At 37.3% G+C, this 22079-nt stretch overlaps 1 protein-coding gene across 1 annotated transcript in view; it reads left to right on the top strand.

Annotated features, from left to right (window-relative positions):
* Nucleotides 1–22079, top strand: part of DLGAP2 (DLG associated protein 2) — a 318216-nt gene that overhangs the window by 146411 nt on the left and 149726 nt on the right. The window contains exon 3 of the mRNA XM_059829808.1: nt 13023–13055. Within this exon, the coding sequence (XP_059685791.1) occupies nt 13023–13055 (33 nt within the window). The remainder of the gene's footprint in view (nt 1–13022; nt 13056–22079) is intronic.

Below are 22079 nucleotides of genomic sequence, written 5' to 3'. Positions count from 1 at the left end.
GTTTGGACTGTTTTTCTTGCTTTTTTTCTTTTTTACGTTATAACCAAGGCACACTATAAAATAAAAGGATGAAGCAGTGCTACCAAAGGAAATTAACTTTGCCAATAGAAAGAAGTGTTAACAGAGTATTTTTGAGTTTTCTGAATTGCAGGATTTTTTTTGTTTTGTTTTAATGGATGATCTCCAGAGTTATGAGGTTGGGTTTTTTGGGGGGTTTTTGAGGGTTTTGTTTCCATGGCTCTCATGATATCAAAATTAATGTTGCATGGAATTTCATATTCGTAATATACCCAGATGAGAAGACATTGTTTCTACAAAGTTTAACCAGTTCATTTTGGAGGCAGATCTATTTCCACATCAAAGTTGGTTTAAAAAAAAATATTAATGCAACCTTCCTATTGTTAGGTATTGTGCTAAAGTAAACTCCAGAACATATAATATGTAGATATGCTAAATTATGAAAGGAGGTCTTTGTCATTTAGAAAAGATGAGCCTAAATTACACGCTGCAGACCAGACTTGGCCTTCAAATGCAGTTATTTTTAGAATATTCTGATAAGTCTTTTTCTTCCATTTGAAACTGCTGATTTTTCAAGACTGAGTCTATCGCAGAGAACAAAGCTGTTTCAGTGCATTTTCTTTGGAAAAGCTTTTCAAAGCCAAAGTTCGTCAAAGTGAAAGAGACCCATGACAATTTGGCTGCTTGCCTATTTGCGTGTCAGGGCCTATAATTAACTTGTAGCTCATGGATTTGTATCCTGGATTTAGAGATGGTAATTGAACTGTTTGCTCTGTTTTACCTGTGCATTCATGCATTATACAATAACGTTCAGAGTCGTCATACCTAGGATTTAGGTTATGATTAAAAGTTGCTATTTCATCTAATAGTTGAATATTTTAAAATCTACAAAATCAAACACTTTTCATGGTGAACCATATTCTGTACTGGACTATTTCCACTGACTCCAATCAGTTACATCATGAAATAACTTTTCTCCTCTAGTTATATTCCGCATGAAAAATGTTGAAAGCACAAAGCTGTGCTGAAAGAATGCTAACCCAAGAGAGTGAAGCAATCAAATCTGGAAATGCCTGTGGGCAAAAGCCTATTCAGTCTTTACTTTGTTCCCTTGTGCATAGAGATTTTAATTACATTATCACAAACTTTTCCCCATTAAATCCTTTCTCCTGTTTCATGGTCTTATCTTTCTGAATTCTGTGCAATTCTTACCCCTATGAAATCAAAGGGAGTCTTGCAGTCATTTCTGATAGAACTCTGGTGTTTATCACTGAAAACATTGACAACTTTCTTAAATCGCCACTTCAGAAGCTGGCTATTGTTCAGTGAAGGAAACATGAACTACGCGACATTATGGCGATTGTTTCTGTGTGCTGCCTTGTGTTATATATGCTGTTGACCCATTCCTATAGCCTTTTTTTAAATGGTGGAAGTTCCTTTGTCCCTTTGTCTCCATGCTGGCTGTGGGAAGAGGTCAGTTAGTTAGTTAAGAAGGCAAGTTCTGTGAATTATATTTCTTTATTTTGATAAAGACTTCCTCTCAGGAAAAGACATTCAAAGAAAGCAACAGCTTGGTGTGCTGTGGACTTGTCAACTTGGGCCCTGAAGCATAGTAGCTACGTTCAAATGGCTTTGGGCTACAGCTATTATTCTTGAAATGGCTTATTAGCTCAGATGCAATGTGTCGTGAACATGCCTCTGCTACTTTGTGATCCTGGTCGCTATGTGTGAAGTCAACAGGGGCCTCTGCAAGATGCTATCCTTTGCTCCTGTTTCTAGCATGCATAAACAGAGGCACACGCATGCTTCTTGTGCAATGTCACATAAATTGCCTGGAATTGATAAACTTTCCTAATTTCCATTGCTTCCTTTAACAATCTGACCAGTTCATACTTCTCTTCATTGTATGGAGTATGGGAATCAGTAAAATGGAGTAGCCTATTTCATGCTTTGAACTTTTGTAGCTTTAACACAGTTCTTATCTCCTTCCAGACCCTTTATGCTCCTGGCAGAGAAAAATAAATTTTCTGTATTTTTTTTGTTTTTTCCTGCAACAAAATCATATAAATTTTAAAATTAAAAGTTTCTTTAGCATTTTCCCCCTTGAAGTTGTCTTTCACAAGCCTACACCAGAATCCATCTATATCCTGAGTACTGTGATAGGGTAAGACAGAAGGAAAACCTGCACCTGCTGCTCTTCTCTTGGATGTCACTCTCGAGAAATCTCAATAAGAGCAGGACTGTGGCTAAATGTTTTCAAAGATTTAATTAATTTTAATATAGTCTCTTCAGATATTGCCACAGGCTTGAAAAGGTTTAACTAAATACAAAGTTTGAAGAGGTAGTGAGCAGTAATGAGAAAGTAAAAACAAAATACCAGCCACCTTTTTATTGTAGCGTAATGTTTTAACATCTATGTCAACTGATTATCTTCAAAATATTAAGAAGAACCCGTCTTCATTTTCAGAGTACACAAAGCAATTGTCAGAGCACACTAGTTTTCTGAACTAAGATCCATATGAGAGCTAAAGAAACATTTTGCAATGGAAGCTGATTTCATCCATGTGTACGTAAAACAGCTGGTCCCCAAAAAGGATATTTTTCTCAAACAAACAGAGTCCAAATATTTGTTGACCTGACATAAACTTTAAACCTCCTACACAGTACTCATGTTAAGTGACAAAATGATCCATTTTAGCTTCAATGATTTAAAAGCCCTGAGATATCTGTGCAATTATTCTTTGAAATACCTTGGAAGCAGAATTAATATCAAATAACATTGCTTACATTTGTGTAGTTTCACTACTGTAGTTCTTGAATTCTGTTTTAACTCCAGTGCCGTTTATAACCAATTTCTCATGCTTTCACTTCCAGCCCTTCTTAAGTTTTTTAGTCGTTATATTGGAAATATATTTGCCTTTCATGTAGAAAGTCAGTTTCTAGGTGGTTTTGTTTTGTTTTTTAAATTAACATTTATCAACTCTTTTTTTTGTTTCTCCTTTGCATATCTTCTGGGATGTAGAAGTGCTACATTCTTCTAGCCCTAATCAGTCTCTCTTGTATACCAGTTTTGTAGATTACAAAATGTATGCATAGGCTGTGCCAAAATTCTTCAAACTTTTCCTTCTGGAAAGGCATTATCTGTTAGCAAATTCCTGGGCTTGGCTCATGGAAATGCTTCATTGCCTGCACTTTTAAAGATTTTTTTTTTTTCCCCCCTTAAATACTTAAGTAGATGCTTTCCCCCCCCCCCCCAGCACTAGCTTTCGCAAATCTAATGTACTTAGAAGACTCAGCTTGTTTAGTATAACAGGAATTGTCCTGATATTTAGTAAGTCACTGAGTCAGCTTTGTTGTAGAAAGCTCAACTTGGTACTTTACATGTAAATGTATAAAAATAGTTATTTAGCCTCTCTGAAACCAGGCAGGGCATCAAAGGCTTGAAAGATTGCTTAATAATAAGTGCTCAGTTTTATCTGATAAAAGGAAAAAAAAAAGACGGGAGAATGAATATGAAAAAATACTGTGGCTTGGCTAGCAGAAGATAACAAATGATACATTAAAGACTAGATCAAGCTGAGCACAAACCTGAAAGCAATGTGACATGAGTTAGTGGAAGGGAAGTTGATGCTGAGGTAAAAATGAGAGAAAATTATCTTTTGTTGAGAAACGCCTGATTCAAGACCTTATATTTACATAAACTTCAAGGAATAAAAGGAAAGTCACTAAAAAACAGGGGAAAAGTGAGAGAAGAGGCATTTCCAGAATGAGAGAAAGAATGAGATAAACTGAAAGAGTCTGACAACATGAAGAAGCAGCTTCTAAAAGACATGTCAGTGTTTGACATGAATAGCAGTGTAAAGTGGAACAGTTGAATTTCACACGATTTCTTGCTTTTCTCATGCAGAAAGCAGATTTAGAAAGGGACTGCAATAAAATTGAGCAGGTATATTATTTTGCAGTTCAGTTTTCAGAAAACTGATTTTTTTCTTTTTTAATTTTATTTTATTTTTTGGTATAGTACTATTAAACCTCTGTTTGAGACTCCTCACTTGTCCAGTGCCTACCTCCAGAATTTCATCAGATTTCACAAATGTCTCAGCATTACATAAACAGGTTGATTTTTATTTAGCACATTTTTTCTTCATCTATTGTGTGGTTTTCTGGTCTGGAAAATTTACTATCTTGATATTTCTGAGAGTCATGGTATCATCATATCATGATGTGTATTATGTCAATGCTTCTCCTGAGTCATGGGATGCATATGTTCCATATTAATGCAAAATCGATTTAAGTTTTAACTTTTCATATGGGAAGAGAGTGTCATTGAATGCATAGGTCAGATTCAACTAGACTCTCAAAACTCTACCAGCTATTTGCTGTCAGATATTGAAACTCCACCTACAAATAACAATTTTTCAGAGATTAAATAAGTATAAATAGCCCATATCTGTCTGTGTTAGCCATCTCATTGATTTGGAAACTGTGTTGTTTGTATATGGTCTTTTTCGGACAGATAAGAAAGTTATACTTGCCTTTTGAGCTAGCAGGATAGAAATCAGCTCTGACCCAAAGTTAAAGCTTTAGGTTATTAGCTCAAGAATAATACTGTACTAACCATGGCTCCACAGACCCTGGATATGTGCAGGCTTTAGTTCTGGCAGGACTGGAATAAATTTATGAATGCCCTTAAAAATCAGTTAGAATTAAAACTTTCTAGAAAGTTTTAGATGTAAGGTGTTGATTGTTCAATGATCAGCCATACATAATTTTAAAAGTGCTCCTGAGCTTTAAAATGTTTGTAGACGTGCTAAGAAGTTAAAATATATTAGGATATTAGTTCTTTCACCCCTTTCATGGCTAAACCAGCTGCACAAGTAGAAGTCACTGGGGAAAGTATGAATAATGTTTGTACTGATGTTTCTGAGAAACTTGTTCATTTATATGTAAAATAAACTCATGCATATGTACACACTGAACTTGAGTGGGACTTAGGAGCTGTAGCACTCTCAGTTACAGTGTGCCTCTAGATACAGTGTGCCTTCCCCAAAGCTTTGGGATTATTACACATGGTGAGGACAGCACGCCTGTGGTAGTCATCTGGGAAATCCTGGCTCAATACGGGGCAGTAAGACTGTGGTGAACTGCAGGGGTTCCAAACTATAATACACCTACCACTGAAGATAGGTGTCCTCCATCACTGCTATCAAAGTGCTAGTGAATGCTGCCTAAATAAAGTCTCTCTGCAATCAAGTAGAGTGGGTGCTGCTGCCACTGTCAGCACAGCATCCATCACTGCAGGAAACTGGGGCTGGGATTTCAGCCGTAACGTACTTTAAGTTTCCTGATGAAAGCTATTTTGGAAAGCATTAACATTCTGACCTTGAGATGGCTGTATGGAGCTGTAGATTCTACAACATATTTTAAGATATTTTTTAAAAACCCAGTATTGAGTTTAGATAAACCAGTCCTGAGGCCATGATTATACTAGGAAGCATGAAGCAGGCACCTTGTTTGAGATCAGCAGAAGGAGGGAATGGATTAATGATGGCTTTCAAAATATAAGGAAACTATTTTGGGGGGTTTTATTTTTAATTGGTGGTTGGTTTTCTTTAGTTTTTTAAAGTGAGACAGAGTAAAGAAATGAAGAAAACATAAGTTATGGACGAAGAGAAGCAGACCATGATCCAGTTAAGCTGGCCAGGGTCAGTAGATCCCAGTTTTTTCTACTCTGAAGTATGTTACCCCCTATGGACCTACTAAAGGAGCTCAGTCAAGTCAAACCAAACCTGGAGGATACGTTTACAATCAACTCTGTCTAATATCCCAAATGTTTTTTTGATATAATCTAAAGTCTTTATACAATTTTTTTAATGTAAACTGAACTTTTATTTTGCATAGAGGGTGGTGACATTTTAACCCAAAAGCCCTAATAAATACAGCTTCAGGAACACAAAAATGAAATTATTCTAAGGAAAGTAAGGACAATACATTTAAATAATATTTGCTCTCCAAGGGAAGGGGACGCCAAAAAGTTAACTGTGTCTTAAGAGAGCTTTTTGTTTTAATAAGATGCTTTAGTAAATCTGGAAGTGTATTTTCTTCCTTTATCACATTGTTTTGAATAGAATCTTTTAAGGATAATGTACATTTGGTAGTATTACCAGCTTTTGTGATTATCGCAACTACTATATAAGGATATGCTGGAGCATGTCCAGAGAAGGGCAACGAAGCTGGTGAGGGGTCGGGAGCACAAGTCTTATGAGGAGCGTTTGAGGGAACTGGGGTTGTTTAGTCTGGAGAAGAGGAGGCTGAGGGGAGACCTTATCACTCGCTACAATTACCTGAAAGGGGGGTTGCAGAGAGGTGGGTGTTGGTCTCTTCTCCCAAGTGACGAGTGACAGGAGAAGAGAAAATGGCCTCAAGTTGCGCCAGGGGAGGTTCAGGCTGGATATTAGGAAAAATGTCTTTACTGAGAGAGTGGTGAGACACTGGAACAAGCTGCCCAGGGAAGTTGTGGAGTCACCATCACTGGAGGTGTTCAAGGAACGTGGGGATGAGGCATTGTGGGACATGGTGTAATGGGCATGGTGGTGTTGGTTAATGGTTGGACTTGATGATCTTACAGGTCTTTTCCAACCTAAATGATTCTGTGATAAATCTGCATCTGGAATAACAGGATTTTAGGTCTCCCAGTAGCTTCTCCTGCTAAAGCATATCTCATAGCAGGGGAGAGGCTGCATTGCACAAAAGTGCTTTCTGTGTGAGCTTGTGCAAGTGATTTCCATAGGTACCTAGGTGTATGGATGGAGAAAGATATGAGGATGCAGCAGGCTGCAGAGAGTAGCATGCAGCAGTCTTCCAGGCACTAATAAGCTCCTGAGATTGGCAGTCTGGCTGGCTCTGCAAGAACTGATAAACGTCGGGCACCAAAAGTTGGCCGCACCTGGCCATCTGCCCACGCTGGCATCAACAGCCAGTTGTGTAAATGGGACCACATTCAAGAGGTTGCCGCTGCTGCATGTGGCCAGGCTGCAGGATTACATATACACCTGATGAAATGAAGGACCCTTTGAGGGACTTTCTGGACACCCACCTAAGAGCCCCTGTGTGCTGTTACGACCCCGCGCCTCTGTGCAAACAGCTGGGGTTGGCCTCCCAGCCATGCACTAGAGGGTAACTGTGAGTGAGAGTGCAAGAGTGAGCTGTGTGAGCAAAGACATGCATGGGCAGTGTGAACGGTAACCATCTATTAATAGTAACAGATGGATTCTATTAATAAGAGCAGCCTTATTAATAAAAGCTCTCCTAATCAATATTTTTTTTGTGATCTGTCTTCCTCAATTCAATCTCCTCCTCAGGAAAAACGCATTTCTTTCTTCTGGTCTGTCAACACTGCAGCCATATGCAGCCCTTGGGTTGTCTCAACAATTGGTATTATCTCACAGAATCACAGAATAGTTGAGGCTGAAAGGGACCTTTGGACATCATCTGGTCCAACCCCCATGCTCAAGCAGAGCCACCCAGAGCAGGGTGCTCCAGGACCATGTCCAGATGGCTTTTGAATATTTCCAGGGAAGGAGACTCTACAACCTCCCTGGGGAACCTTTGCCAGTGCTCAGCCACTCTTACAGTGGGGGGAAAAAAAAGTGTTTCCTGGTGTTCAGATTGAGCCTTCTGTGTTTCAGTTTGTGCCCATTATCCAAGTTCTTGCTGGAATAACATTAAATGAGAAGGCAAAATATAAGGCTGCAAGCATCATCCTGTATAATTGTGCTATGATTTTAAGAGAGTGGGGAAAATGACTAGCAGGTTTTTGCACTAGAGGCTGACAAGACAAGGTTTTTGTCTAGGACTTATTTTGACTGGCCGTTTCAGAGACCTGAGGCTATCAGATTTACCAACCGCAAAACAGCTAATATTCCATGCCTAAATCATTCCCATATTATTCTCGTGACTATCTCAGATCTACATCCATATATGTAGATTATTTTCCTATAAGATATTCTTGTGGTGAGATTCGGCTCCAAATACCTACGCTATAGGTTATGTAGGTAGCTGTCTAAGCTCCCACTGTAGTTACTAGAGATCTTGTCAATGGAAATAGCTGTTCTAACTATTCATCTGACCTAGTTTGATTTATACTTTTTGATGTAATTAATTGACTCAGTTTCACCTGCTTCTTCATTGGAGCAAATGGAAGCTCAGACACCTTGCTCACTTGTAGACACCTCTACTGAAGAAAAATAAATTTGAATCCCACTCTTAATGATATCAGTGAAAAGAAAGCTGGCAAAATGAAACCCTGGTTAACACTATAGGTGTGATCTACCTGTCTCAATATGAATTGGAATTTTTTATCAATATATTGATGGTATCAAGTTGAATCAGAGCAATAAATAGGCTTTGTAATGTCATATTGTTAAGTCTTCATAACTAACAGTTCAGCTATTTTATTCTTTGAATTATCTCCAAGAGTAAAAATAAGTTCCAACAACCCGTGCAAGCGAGCAGTTGTTTTGTAAGATGGTGACTGTACTATTATGAATTCCTGAGTGCAACCTTTACGCTCTTTTTTTTTTTTTTCTCATCAGGGAAATTCTCACAGAAAAATTTCACATTGCCGTTAAAATTATAATTGTGCTGTTAACAGGATTGGTGGCAAATGAATGCAATAATATATCAATGAAAATAAGAAAGAGCCTGAAAACAGTTTTATTGCAGTAGGTTAGGGGCACAGTGGCAAGATAATGATAAATAGTGCAGACCCAAGTCTAGGCAACAGGGCTGTTTAAGAGTTGCCTCTGCTGCAAAAACAGCTTTTTAGTGACTAATGCACATCATTTCCGAAGCTGAAAGAAACTTTGCCCCTCTAGAGGCTAATGCAAAGAACTGCTTATCTACTTCTAGTTTAGCCTCTGGCTTTAGTTTTGGGTGGTACCAAATTAAACCCCAAATCTGGGTACGGCCAAACTCACAATCCAAATCCAATCCTAGGAGTTACATGCCAATAGTTTTCACTGACCTTATTGTCAAATCTACAGTTGGAACTGCTGGTTAATGCAAGGCATCTCACATCTTCAGCCACTGCAGCTATAGGTCAGCCCTTTACTTTCTTCTTTGTGACCAGCCTCTTTATTTCTCTCCTTTCATATTCCAAATTTTATGAGGGGCTGAACCTCACTCCTTTCTTCTTGTTTAAAGAAGACATGAGCTTTGCAGAATTCGTGGTCTGGGTGTTTTGCACATCCACAATGGCTCTTGAGGTTTGCTGCACAGTTGTGGGCTTTTAGTGGAGTAAGATTGGGTCTAACTGTGGAAGTTTAGCAAAGCAGAGACACTCATTTCCTGCTGGCGATATCCATTAAACACTTCGAAGCAGGAAGAAATCTTGTGTTTTCAAAAGAGCATGATTTAGCATTCATTTAGCTTCTCCTAACCTTTCTAAGCAGGTATCAGCTCCCAGAGATGGTTTGGTATTTCGTCATCTCACTGACAATGCCATGGAGACTCCTTAATGTTAAATGACTTAAATATGCTCTGCACCTTAAATATGTTTTCCTGTGCACTGTAAAAATCATCCCTTCCATTCGTTTGGCACTGATACTCTGTCAACGCATGTCAGTGGCAACTATACCATACTTTGATATTTTTCTGTAAGTACAGCACTAGGAGTACCATGCTAGTGGAAGCCAAAGGTTGCGTACTGGATTGCGCAGTGTACACTGTTTTTGAAATAGGAGGAACAGGGCCCTGGAGGCAACGTGTAGACAGGACTCTATCTTTGCTAATCAGAGCTAGGAAAAAACAATTAGCTTATTGGCATGAAAAGCTTGTGCCATCTCCAATGTCTATTTTGCACTGAGTTAATGAAATGAACGTGGCGTACCAAAGGTACTTCCTGCTAAGTACATCCTCTTTCCCTTTTCAAAAATCATGTTACGCAATATAACTGGAAGTCAGCTTCGTCATCAAATCATTGGTTTTTTCTACTGAAATCAATGACACATAGTATGAATCAGGTATGGCTTGCATGAATATAATTCATTGCTAATTGCTGCTGTGGATATGCTAGCTACTTTGCCTTAAAAATGGGATCGAAATGTGTTTCATTTGTATGTACTCCACTTTCACCTCATATTCCTGCTCTTTGCTTAGAAAGTCTTATGTATGTGTGAATGGTGCCAAATCAGGGCAATTCATTAAATAAATGGAATGGAGGAAAATTGGATTCCACCTGACCAGGCTTACTTAATTGAAAATCAGTCCAAGGAACTGCAAAGTCTTCTGAACAATAACATGAAATGTTGATTTTTTTTCTTCTGTCCTTGGAGTCCACAGAAGTGTAGAAGAAATCTTATGGCAGAGACTGAATACCCTGGTTGTTTCAGTCACAGCAAAGGTTTCATTCCATTATAACTGCAGTAATTGCATGTATTGAAGTCTAGCAGGGAAATGCTGCACACTGTATTTATCTTTATATGGGAAACTTTACATTGCCTGCCTATGCGGTGTCAGCTCGTATCATTCTTTGTGAAATGTAATGATGCAATTGTGGCATGTGGATCATGATTTGTGGGTTCAATATGCCATAAACTCTTCTGGTTTCAGCTAGCAAAGTAGGTCTGATTTTATTTAAGAGTTTGCACAGGACACATGTGCTCGGATGACAAACTACCTTGTTTTCAGTTAGTGTAGGTCAACTTGTAAGGAAATAAACACATCCACAATTTACATCATTAGCTTAACAGGGAGTATTACAAAGTAGTGCTGTTTTATGCTGGGACAAGTGCCTAATTAATTTGCATTAAGTTATCTGCATTAGTTTCCAAATAGCATTTTTACAGTGATTTCTGCTGCAATATGTACATGCACTTTTCAGAAACAAGACCCACTTTTTTGGTTTGGGTTGTTGTGGTTTGGTTTTTTTTTTTAATTTTAAATGCTGGTGTCTGAGTAGACATTGTTCCACTGCTATAGGAAGAAGACTTTTTCTTTCCCCTGTTCTTTTTCTTGGATTTTAAGTTTTTGCATCAGGATACTTTCATCAATAAAATGACATGGAACAGATGTTTTCAAACACATTATTCCTGTAGCAGGATGTGCGCCACAGCATGTGCTCAGTGACAGCAGTTCGGGCAATTCAAGTATTACATCAGTTTTGGGGATGATCCAGATTTGCATGGTGGCTGCATCCAGCCTCTGTGCTTTCAGAGAGCAGTCACTGTATATCTAGATACTCCATTTATGCTAATCTGGTTTTCGTGGGGTTTTTATGGGATCCTAGGGGGCAACAACATTCTTTTGTCTCTCAGGCCCTGGAAGGAAAAATGCTGAGATTATCATAAACTACAGCAGAAGAAAAATTAAAGTTTGGTATGATGAAACTTGAGACCCCACATACTGGAAGTGTTAGGTAGTGCATTGTGTTCATTATCTTGGATTTCAGAAAGCAATTCTCTCTAGTACATTTATCACATTTTGAGCTGTTTTTCTCCTGTGTTCACTTACAACATTAAGCATGTTCTCAGTCCTCAGGAAATTTATCTCATTTAAACAGGTATAAATTATTAAAGCCAAGCACACTTTCCTCCTTTCTTCCGGTAGAAGTCTATCCAGGAGTTCATTGGTAAATATTTTCCCCATAATTTTTAGACTCAGTTACTGTGTTTCAAGAAGTTCAGGATTTCTGTGGCCTAAACCATTAACCTAGAATCTTGTATCTGTTGATTGTTGCAATCAGGAAACAAAATCTTTTTTTAAGATGAAGTAGTTGAAAAATGGTACTAGATTGCCCAACTACCTTTTTCGAGGCACTGCTAATAAATACATTCAATTCCTATAAACGCCAAGTGAACTCATGTGTACACATATTAGGGTAAATTGGTCAGCCACAATCTGCCTTTTGTGCTTTTCCAAGAGAACCTAGCTACTGCATCCTTCTGCCATCCCATTTGTGAGGTGATGGGAAGGAGGCCAGTCTGAGGGTCACACATGCTATCTTGGTGAGCTAATTGGGAACTGGTGGACTGCTCCTAGCAATGAGACTTCTGTTCCAAATGTGCCGACATCACTGTCTTGTGTGACAGAACACTATCTACAAAGGGTGTTTTTGGCCATGTACGTCTGAGAATTAGCCTTACATCTTGGCAATGCAATAGCATTCTAGCTGATATTGTGACCATACTTTATCAGAGTTAACTACTCTTTTAGTTCTGGCTATAGATTTACAAGTGAATCTCTGAGTATAACTCCTCAAATTTACTAAATACATCTCTGTTAAGAACATGGAAATTCCAAAGGTGGGGCAAAGCACTTAAAAAATGAAATTCTAAATTCTGGTCTCAGTGCAAGTTGGGGAGGGCTCATTCTGTTGCCACCAGTGCCACTGGTGCACCTTTCTGCTCTCTCTTCAGATGGGAGTCGACCAGTGAAACCCTTATTTATGCTTTTTGGTGTCAGCAGGAATACTTCCAACTCTCTTCTCTTTTTTAAAACAGCTAATTTTTGAAAAAAATACAGAAGAGTGAACACTAGGATAGAAAATATTAGATCTGTTATTTGTTATGATCAAGAAAGAAAATCTTTTTAAAATGGTGTAATCTAAACAACATTCTACAGATTTCTAATTATTGTTCTTATGTACAGTCTCAGAACAAATGCTTATACTCAAGATATAATCTTCTGAAGGCAGAGGTTCATTAAAAAATATTGTAAAATTCCTATTTAATTGTGGTACGTCTGTCTTAAACAGTAAAGTAAAGTAGCTTCTCATAGTGTTCAAAACTTTCATCTTTAGATACTATTTTACATCTTTACAAAACTATGAAGAGGAGAAACTCCATAATGTAATGCTAAGTGTTCTATTTTTACTTTTCATATATATGATTAAAATTTGATGTTGATGTTAATGTGATATTTGGTGCCAGGTTTCTTTTTGCTTTTTTGGTTTTTTAATATTAAATTAGTGTTAAAGATTATTTTTTTCATTGTTTTAATTTCAGATTTGGATTCTCTAACAGGGCATGCATTTCCAGGTAAAGTGGACAGTTAGATTAGATTATGTTGTTTGTTTGTTTTATATTGAGTTTATTGAGTTTTCTTTTGTGTGTGGGGGGTGAAATTTAATTGGTGTGCTTCTGACAGCATTTTGTTACATGTCAAAATTGTGCTGGTTGTTTTTTTTTTTTTAATTTCAGATAAATGAAGAAGAGGTACCTATTACATGCCCTAGTTTAAAGAATAGAATTGAAAATCTGCTTTAAATGTTAACTATAGTATCTTTAATATTGAAGAAATCAAGCAGGGAGAAGCATTAATCCAAAATACCAAATCCTAATGAAAAGATTTTAGGTTAATGCAAACTTGCATGTGATTCTGCAAGGAAGAAAAAGAACAACCTGGTAGTGTTTAAGGAAAGCTAAGATTCAAGAAATGCAAGACTGAGTTTCCAGTTCTTTTATTAGAAATGTATAGGAAACAGATTTTGAACAATAAGAACATAATTTTCAGTACAGAATCAAGAAAGGATGAGGACACAATTATGTTAATTCTCTGAATTCAACTACACACATCCATTTTATATGCTGCATGGAAATTAACTTTAAAAGTGGTCCACTCAATTAAAAATTTTAGAATCTTACAAGTGTAATTACTTAGCAATTTAAGTATTTTGAGTTTGGAATTTTTTAGCAGAAATACAAGAGCAGAGAATTTGATGCTCAGTGATCCCGTGAACTTCTGTATTACTTGGGTAAAAATTTTGGCACAGGAGGAATATAAAAGAGCACTCTGTGAGATAAGTAAATATCTTCTATGCTGCAAATGTGCAGATTCTTCCAGTACTGAAAATTCTCTTGAATAATCCTTCAAATGAACAGGTTGTGAACACTAAGACATAATATTTGTATCCCAAAGAGATTTATTCAAAATTTGTGATGATATTTATCATTAGAACAATATTAGTCATTGTTACGTAATTGGCTTCTAATGTGTCTATTGCATAATACAATATTCCCCTTCAGTTTTTGTTTTAAAGAGTATTCTTTAAAAATCATGGGACAGTAGATTTAGTTGAGGTTTTCCAAGTGTTCCTGCATTGTGGGCATTAGGTATGCTATAAGAATCTCAGCAGAACAAATGATCAAAAAAAATATTAGAAGTTCATTATCATGAAATTTTTGTGCATTGTGGAGCAGATCCGAGTACAGAGTCTGTCAGAGCTATTTGTACTCAAATACAGCAGCAGACCAAGTGGTGTCTGTTTGAGAAGTCAGAAGACTGTAAGTGCGGATTTTGCCATTTTCATCCCAGATGAGGAGACGCTTATTCTGAGTAGTCTGGTTTGGTTTGAGTAAGGATACTCATGGAATAATGTACTGCTTAATAGGGCCATCTTATAAACATGATCTTCACGATTGCTATCAAATATATGCATGTATCACCAAGATAGACAAGCAGTATCGGTGTTTCTTTTTTTTTTCCTCCTTTTTAAAAATTCTGCCTGCTTTTGTTTTTACATGAATATTTTTTGTTACTAGAGAGTGCTATCACGGTGTGTCCCATTCTTACGTTGAAATATGACAATCTTAACATAATGATAATGACCAATACTGACAACAGAGCCTTATGTTAATATGTATGCTTCAAAATTATGGTAAAGAGAAACCATCCTTTTTCTGCATGGAAAATGTCCTGAATGGCAGGACAGGTGAATTACATGCCTGTGTTACATTCCAGGTGTAGCTGTGTACAACTCCATCAAATGGCCCATTATTTAGCACAAACAGAAATATCGTTGAATCTAACTCACTGTCAAAGGAATGTAGAATAGTATAGGTAGCTGAGAAGAATAAAAGCCTGGAAACGTGGACTTGACTTACATAGATCTTTATTTGGAGACTCACAGTATGGGCATGCCACTGTGCAGCTCACAGAAGTCACTAGAGGAACCATTTCTCATTTTATGCTTTATTTGACAGAGTTGAGACATACTGTTTTCACACAAAACTATAAAAGCAGTAGAATGTCCTGTCTTGTCTTCAGCTGTACTTGCATTTAATAATTAACTCATAACAGTATTCTGCTAAAACGGTGCAGATTGTATAGTTACAGATGTAGCTAAATTAAACACCAAAGGGAATGCTTATGTATCTAGTTACACTGGAAGACACAGGACACTAAATCCATCCTGACACCTGTGTGTAAACATGATAACTCTAGTTAGGCTAAAGCACGTTAATTTTCAGGAGACAGAAAAGATCGAGGTGTTACTTATGCTTCTTCAATACCAATTAGTTAATTAGGTGATATATGTCCAGATGATCTTAGTGTATTAAGAGGTGATTGGGATCTCACACTGAACAAACACAAAACAAACTCAAATGAGAATTCTATTTATCTTACCTTGGGAAAAGTGCTCCCTTTGAGCCAGTCCAGCAAGATTCATTAACAAGACCTCTAAGGGTATTTCATTTGACCCTTTGCCAGTGCTCTGCAGGAGCGGAGCATGAAATGATTCCTTTCCAAAAAGTTACGGAGCTGTGTTAGTGCAGTGCTGAGTGGGAGCTAATGCCAGGCCCTTAGCTGGGCGCACAGATCAAACCTGGTTCCGCACTGACCTAATCTCCCAGTTCTCAGGTCAGCAGTGGTTTGCATTCAGATGGCTTCAAATTCAGTGAGCTCACATTAGGATATGACTGCTTGGTGAATTTCAGGCTAATTTTCAGTACTTTCCCTATCACCACTGGCCACTGCATCAGCTCCCCCTGTGTTTTTGTCGATGCAGGCAATCTCTGCTACTTCAGAGACAGATCAGGATATAAACCACACCAAAGTATCTGTCTGGTTTTTATGTGAAAGGAAAAAGAAATTCTTTATAACCCTTGCAGTTGATCAGCTGAAACCCTAAAGTATGAGATTTGATTATAGTCATTGTCTTAATGCAGAGCTGCAAGTGTTATGGGCATGTTGAGAACTTCCAGAAGCTGGATTAAAGCATCTCTTTTACAATGATATCTAATCTCGTCCTAAAGCTCCAAGCAATGGCGAGTCCACCAGCTCCCCTGGTAAGCCGTTCCAATATTTAATTACCCTCAGTGCTAGGAAATTGCAATGTTGCGGAAAGGTTGAATTTGTCTAATTTCAGCTGCCAGTCTTTCTTTTGCTATGCCTTCATCAGTAAGACTGAGAAGTCTCCCTTTTTTAGATATGTTTTTCTGAACAAGTGTCTATGAAAAACTGGTTATTTGCAATGACTGTTGTGAAAAGCCTATGCACACAGAAGCTTGTGCACCTTTTCTGGCTGTGCCACCTGGCCTAATGAAGATATTGCCTTAACCTGCAAACTTTGCATCTTCCATATCTTTAGACTATCACAATTTTAAGACCCCTATGAATACTAAAAATTTATATACAGTAGTCAAGGCCCCTTTCAACTTCTGTTCTGGCAAACTGGATATGTTTTACTCTTTAAGGCTCACATTGGTTTTCTGACAGCTGTCCTAGGAACTGTCGCCACTTTTTCAAAACCTATGAGAACTACAGAGAATATATTCGCGTAGAAATTTTGTAAATGCTGTATATAGAAGCAAAGTAATTTCTTATTTGTATATAACACCTCCTTTCTCTCTCGCCCTTTTTAGACATTTAGCTACAGTTCAGAACTGCCAGCTCAGGTTGCAGCAATTGTCTGTGTCAAACAATCAAAGTGGTGATCCCAAAATGTAGCTGATATAATAGGAACAAACGGTTTTCCCCTAGTTTTTTGTGGCTAATGTGAGATTAGAGGTAGAAGGGAATGCCTCTTATGGCAACCCATGAAATCTAGCTTCTTCCAGTCTGCTCATACCTGGGTAGGCACTTAAATTTGGGTGATCATTATTCCAAAGAGGAAGAAGGATTAGCCAGCATATGTCTCTAGGGAGTGGGGCGAAAAAAAGGACAGAGACTTCAAAGCATGTAAGGATATGAAATTTCCTGCTTTCAGGAGCCTGCTAAACAGAAAATGTGGTGCTGGCAGTCCCTGTAACCAAAGGCTTTTTCTCAGTGTTCTTAACCAAGCTACTTTTATTTACTCAGGTAATTACATTCCTTCATAATCCCACTCATGCCTTCATGACAGAACCTTGAGAGATCTGGGTTGCAGGATTATGTTTTTCTATCTGACTGATAAGTGTGCCACAAAACTGGCCAGATTATAATGAATTTGAAACCTTCCTTGGGTCTTTGCCTCACAGAAGAGAATCTCTCATGCTGTAGGTCTAACCCAAGGCCTTTGTTCCCAGATGTTCCCAGTTTTCTATTTGTTTGCTTTAAAACACATTTTGGTGGCAGTAGCTTGTCCAAACTGTTGCAGTAGCCTGTCCAAACCAATTACTTGCTTTCCTTACAACATTTTTTCCTGGGTAGTGAGGAAGAGATGGGGTTTTGGACTCTAGTTCTTACTTGAAGGATAAGTTATGTATCTTGTATTACAGTCTTTGGATAAATGCTTAAAACTACAGTGAATATAAAGTCCAAACAGAGGGATCCCTGATTCCCAAGGGAGTGTCCTAGGAGTGGACTGCTCACTCAAGTTACGTCTGTAGCAGCATAGCTCTTGAATTCCTTGTATTCCTTTTCTGTGCAATAGTCCAGAGATGGAGAATGGCTCTATCCCAGGTCCCCTTGTAGGCAGAAGAGGTAACAGTTGTTATTAAAAAAAAAAAAAAAAAAAAAAATTTTGTTTCAGTTCTGTTACTTTTGCACACTCAGATGTGAACTCATGCCCTTGGAATTGCAAAGGCACCAAGGTATTTATTGCTACACTGAGTTATGCCATATTCAAACGCATCCCTAAAACCGCATCCCTATACCTAGTATCTTGTATTTAATTCACTTAGAAGATTAAGAATCTACCTGTAACACATGGGAGCTCCACGGAGAGGGTAGTGAATAGCAGTTGTCTGGTTTGCTTTCCAATGGGTGTGAAGTGTGCCTGTGAATTCCTGTTCTAGATCACATACGGATTAATTAGGTGCCACCTGAGTTAGGAATCTACAGTAGATTATCCAAATGCACCTTCTGCCTCTGTGTTGAATTTTCTTTTAATTCTGCTTTAGCATGGAGTGTTTTCTCCTTTCTTTACTAGCACCCCAAAGTATCCAAACTCTTCAGTAAGATCCATAGACTTTGTTTTTCATTGTGTTAATGATAAATACTGTTTTGTTGCAATTCATCTAAATAGGCTTGAGGTTTTACGAAATACCTCAGGGGCAAAGCTGTGGATGGTTATTTATTCTAACAGTTCTTCATTGTAATGCTAGATTTCAACTTCAAAATGTTCCTTTTTTTTGTTTCAGAAAGTCATTTAATAGTCTAGGGAAAAGACTGTTGTCTTCAGCACTATCGGTAGATCTAAGATAGATCAAAGTGGAATGAGCATTCTCAGGTCTTTGTATAATAGCTCGAGCTATAGTAGGAATTCGGCACGTGCAGTGCTGTGGGAAGTGTTTAGAGAAAGAGGGTCTCAAATGCTATTCAAATGTGAATACAAAATATCCATTCTAATTCCTGGGTGTATCTGATCAAGGTAGTTGCTTGGTGACCTGTTCATTTTCTAGAAGAAATAACACTTTGTCCATATAATGAGCATCATTTCACAGGTTAGTTGATAGCCTACTGAACTGTGCACTTTCTTAGTCACAGGTCTGTTAGGTCTAAAAGTTAAACGGACATTTCATTCATTACACCAGTACTGGGGCTTTGTGGCTGAAATCAAAGTTTATCTGAAAATGTCCACTCAGCCATATTATTTGCAGTTACTGTAGCACTGAGTCAGAACTGCAGAAAGTCTCATCTTTATCCTTCTTCTCTGCTTTTGCCCAAAGCATGTGTAAGGTTGGGTGGAATATTAATGAAGAATGGATGTTTTAGAACAAATAACAAAGAGTATCAACAACAGAATATCAAATTTCAATGTTACTTGATTAAGGTTGACAGATCTTTAAAGAACAAATTGGAGAAATTATTATTTCACAGATGCTTTTGTCTAGCTATCCTCTTGATTTTATCCAGGGAAATGCCTGCCCAGTGAGTTGAAGTCTGGCTAAATAATTTTTTTCTTCCCCTAACCTTTCTAATGAACTTTAATGACATTATTTTTGATTTACACCAAGTTCAAACAGAGCAAGATATTTCAGCTTAGGCTGAACACAAGCTTGATTTAAAAAAAAAAAACACAAAACATAAAATGAAAGCCATAGGATGGTGGAGTATGATGAGCTAGTAAACAAAAAAGTTGCTCACAGTTGAGCTCCCTTTGTGCTTCCTGTTCTGTAAAATTCAATGAACAGAATCACAATGAAGAATTAAGCCTTCTTTCATCTATTACACTTCATCTGGTATAGGTCTTATCTGGCTTCATAACTTTTTTAGCTCTATTAACTACTTATGGTTCTGTGTTTGCCCCTTGACTTTTTTGTCTCAAGTGAAAACTGTGGGGAGAAATCTTGTGTTTACGCTATACTTCTGTTGCCTTTAGAGTCTTGATTAGGATTTAACTGTGCATAGTCCTGCTGTTCAAAATGTCAGGCTGCCAGATGAACCTGCAGGCAGAAGACCAAGCATTATGTACCAAAGTGAAAAGTCTGATATGTGAATTTGCACTGGGGGCCCAAAAGATTAAAAAATTATTTCAAATTTATTGCAATTTATTTTGTGAATTCTTTTTATTTCCGGGCTCTTTCAGGCTCCTGGTCCAAAACAGCTCATGATTTTCCCATCTGGGTTGCTCTGGAGCCTGCCTCTTATGGGTAATTGAGCAATGAGGATTGCACATCACTGAGCAAACCTTTCCTGGCATCAGGATGCAGACAGCATGTGCACTGGGGAAGCTGAGCTGGGGCATGCACAGCGTGGTGTTGTATCCCCGCTCCAGTGTGCAGACTTAGTCATGGAGTAACAAAGATGGGAAAACAGACAAAAATTACTAATCATGCAGGAACTTGACAGTTGCATGAACTTCATTCCCGTATTTAAATATTTATTTCCGTATCCTCAATTTTGCCTGTTTATTTTCCACTTAGATGTAAACAAAAAAAGAAAAATTAAAGGGATACGAACTCCTCTTGAAAATGAGGTAATTTCAGACTTAGAAAGAGCTATATAATCCTCCTTTGAAATGAGGAGTTTAACAGACACATATGATGGTGGTGGTTTGCCACATCATTGGTTTATTTTACTCTTTAGGATTCCTTGGTCTCATGTCTTTGGTTCTTCACTATGATTTATAGCTGTTCGACAAGAATTGTATAAATAGCTGCTGGTATAGAGGTACAGGTACTGCTAGTCACTTATTAGCCATTTGTATAACATGAGTTATACAAAGTCTCAGTGAGTTCTGCACAATTCTTGATCATGTTTAATATCAAGTTAAGGATCTAATTTTTAGTTGTACTTTTCATTCTTTTTTGATATTTTATTAATTACTGTTTTTAAGTGCTCTGGGGTACTTCATGTTAAGGGTACGGCATGAATCAGAGTAATTATATACTTCATTCATTACCACCAAACAGAATTAAAAGGAAATAAAATTTAAAAAAAAAAAAAAGATTTGGACTCTACTAGATACCACTACATGATGTACCTCTGATTTGCAGATACATGAATTCATGGCTTGATTCTTCTTTAATTAAACATTACTTTTTTAGAAGAATCTGAAGCATAATTATTTGAGAGCTGCAAGGGCAACAGTAATTATGATATTGGGTTCGTCAAATTATCCCTAGTGTTCTATTAAGGCAACGATTTTTCTAAACTGTCATTCAACTATTCTTGCTCTACGTTTAGCCTGTGATGCTACTGGAAATTGTTTTGAACCTATTATGCTGCAGAACATCTTAAATAGCCCCAGCACCTCAGAATGTTAAGAGAAACAGGTCAAATGAAGACTCTGAAATGTTGAAGTCTCCTAAAAGAAATATATTCAGATGTTTTAAACTAATTCTATAGTCCACAGGAACTCATATGAAGAAAGATATTAAATTGGAATTATAGCCAAAGGCAAATCCTTAAGGAAGATAATTTAGATTTTTAGTTGGAAAGAGAACAACCATGTTGGCTCAAGGCATAAATTTGACATTAATCTGCCAAAATGTGGATTTTTTATAGATTCTGACATGTCTATGAAGTATTGTGTGTAGCTATTGAGCTTTCCATTGTAGTTACTATTAAAAGCCATCTTGTTCTAATTTTGCACTAGATCTTACATTTCTTTGGAAATAAGCTGACTGTTTTCCCTAGAATGCTGTCAGGAATTAAAAAGAATTGTGTTAAGGTTGAGACAGAAGTCTGACAATCACAAGTAAAAGCTTGACTTTTTGCAAACTTTGCCTCCTCGCTCAAAACCTGTCTCTTAATTTCATCATTTTCATAACACAGATTAAATGCAGCCTTTTTCACAGCTAAATCTCTCAAATGCTTTTAAATTTTCAGGTGCTAGCTGCTTAAAATAGACAAGTATGAAATACTGCATTGATGAGGTTTCTATTTACTGTGATTACCTGCTGTCCAATGCTACTCCTTAGTTACATGTTTAGGCCAGCTTGTAGCAGCTGAAGGTTATACCTAGAATATTTTAAAAATAAGTAGTTCGTATTAGTACATATTTTTCTATGATATATATCTGTTTTCCAGGGCACATTATGAATCATGACCATTATGATCCTCAATGGCCAATTAAGTGATCAAGCAGCACTTCTTTATGAATCTTTAGTTGTTTGTGTACACAACAATGATGATATTAAAATAATAGTTCTATATTGTAGTTCTAAATGATTTTTTTAAATATTGCTTTCTCGAAGATTGTTTTCCCTAAAACCATATCACCTCAGAATATTGTTTTAATTTGTAATTATATTTTTAAAATTTATATTTATTTCAGACCATAAGGTTTTTGCTTCTCTTGAAATGAACAGTGTCAGTTGTGAATTATGAAAGCTGTGCCAAGCAGAATAGATGTTCGGATAACTCTCTACACGCCAACAAAATCTGCACAGAAGTTTAATGTATGGCATAGATCA

This window comes from Gavia stellata, chromosome 2 (assembly GCF_030936135.1).
Source record: "Gavia stellata isolate bGavSte3 chromosome 2, bGavSte3.hap2, whole genome shotgun sequence".
NCBI lineage: Eukaryota > Metazoa > Chordata > Aves > Gaviiformes > Gaviidae > Gavia > Gavia stellata.
Note: the sequence above shows the minus strand (reverse complement) of the source record. Positions and strands in the feature narration are given on the sequence as shown.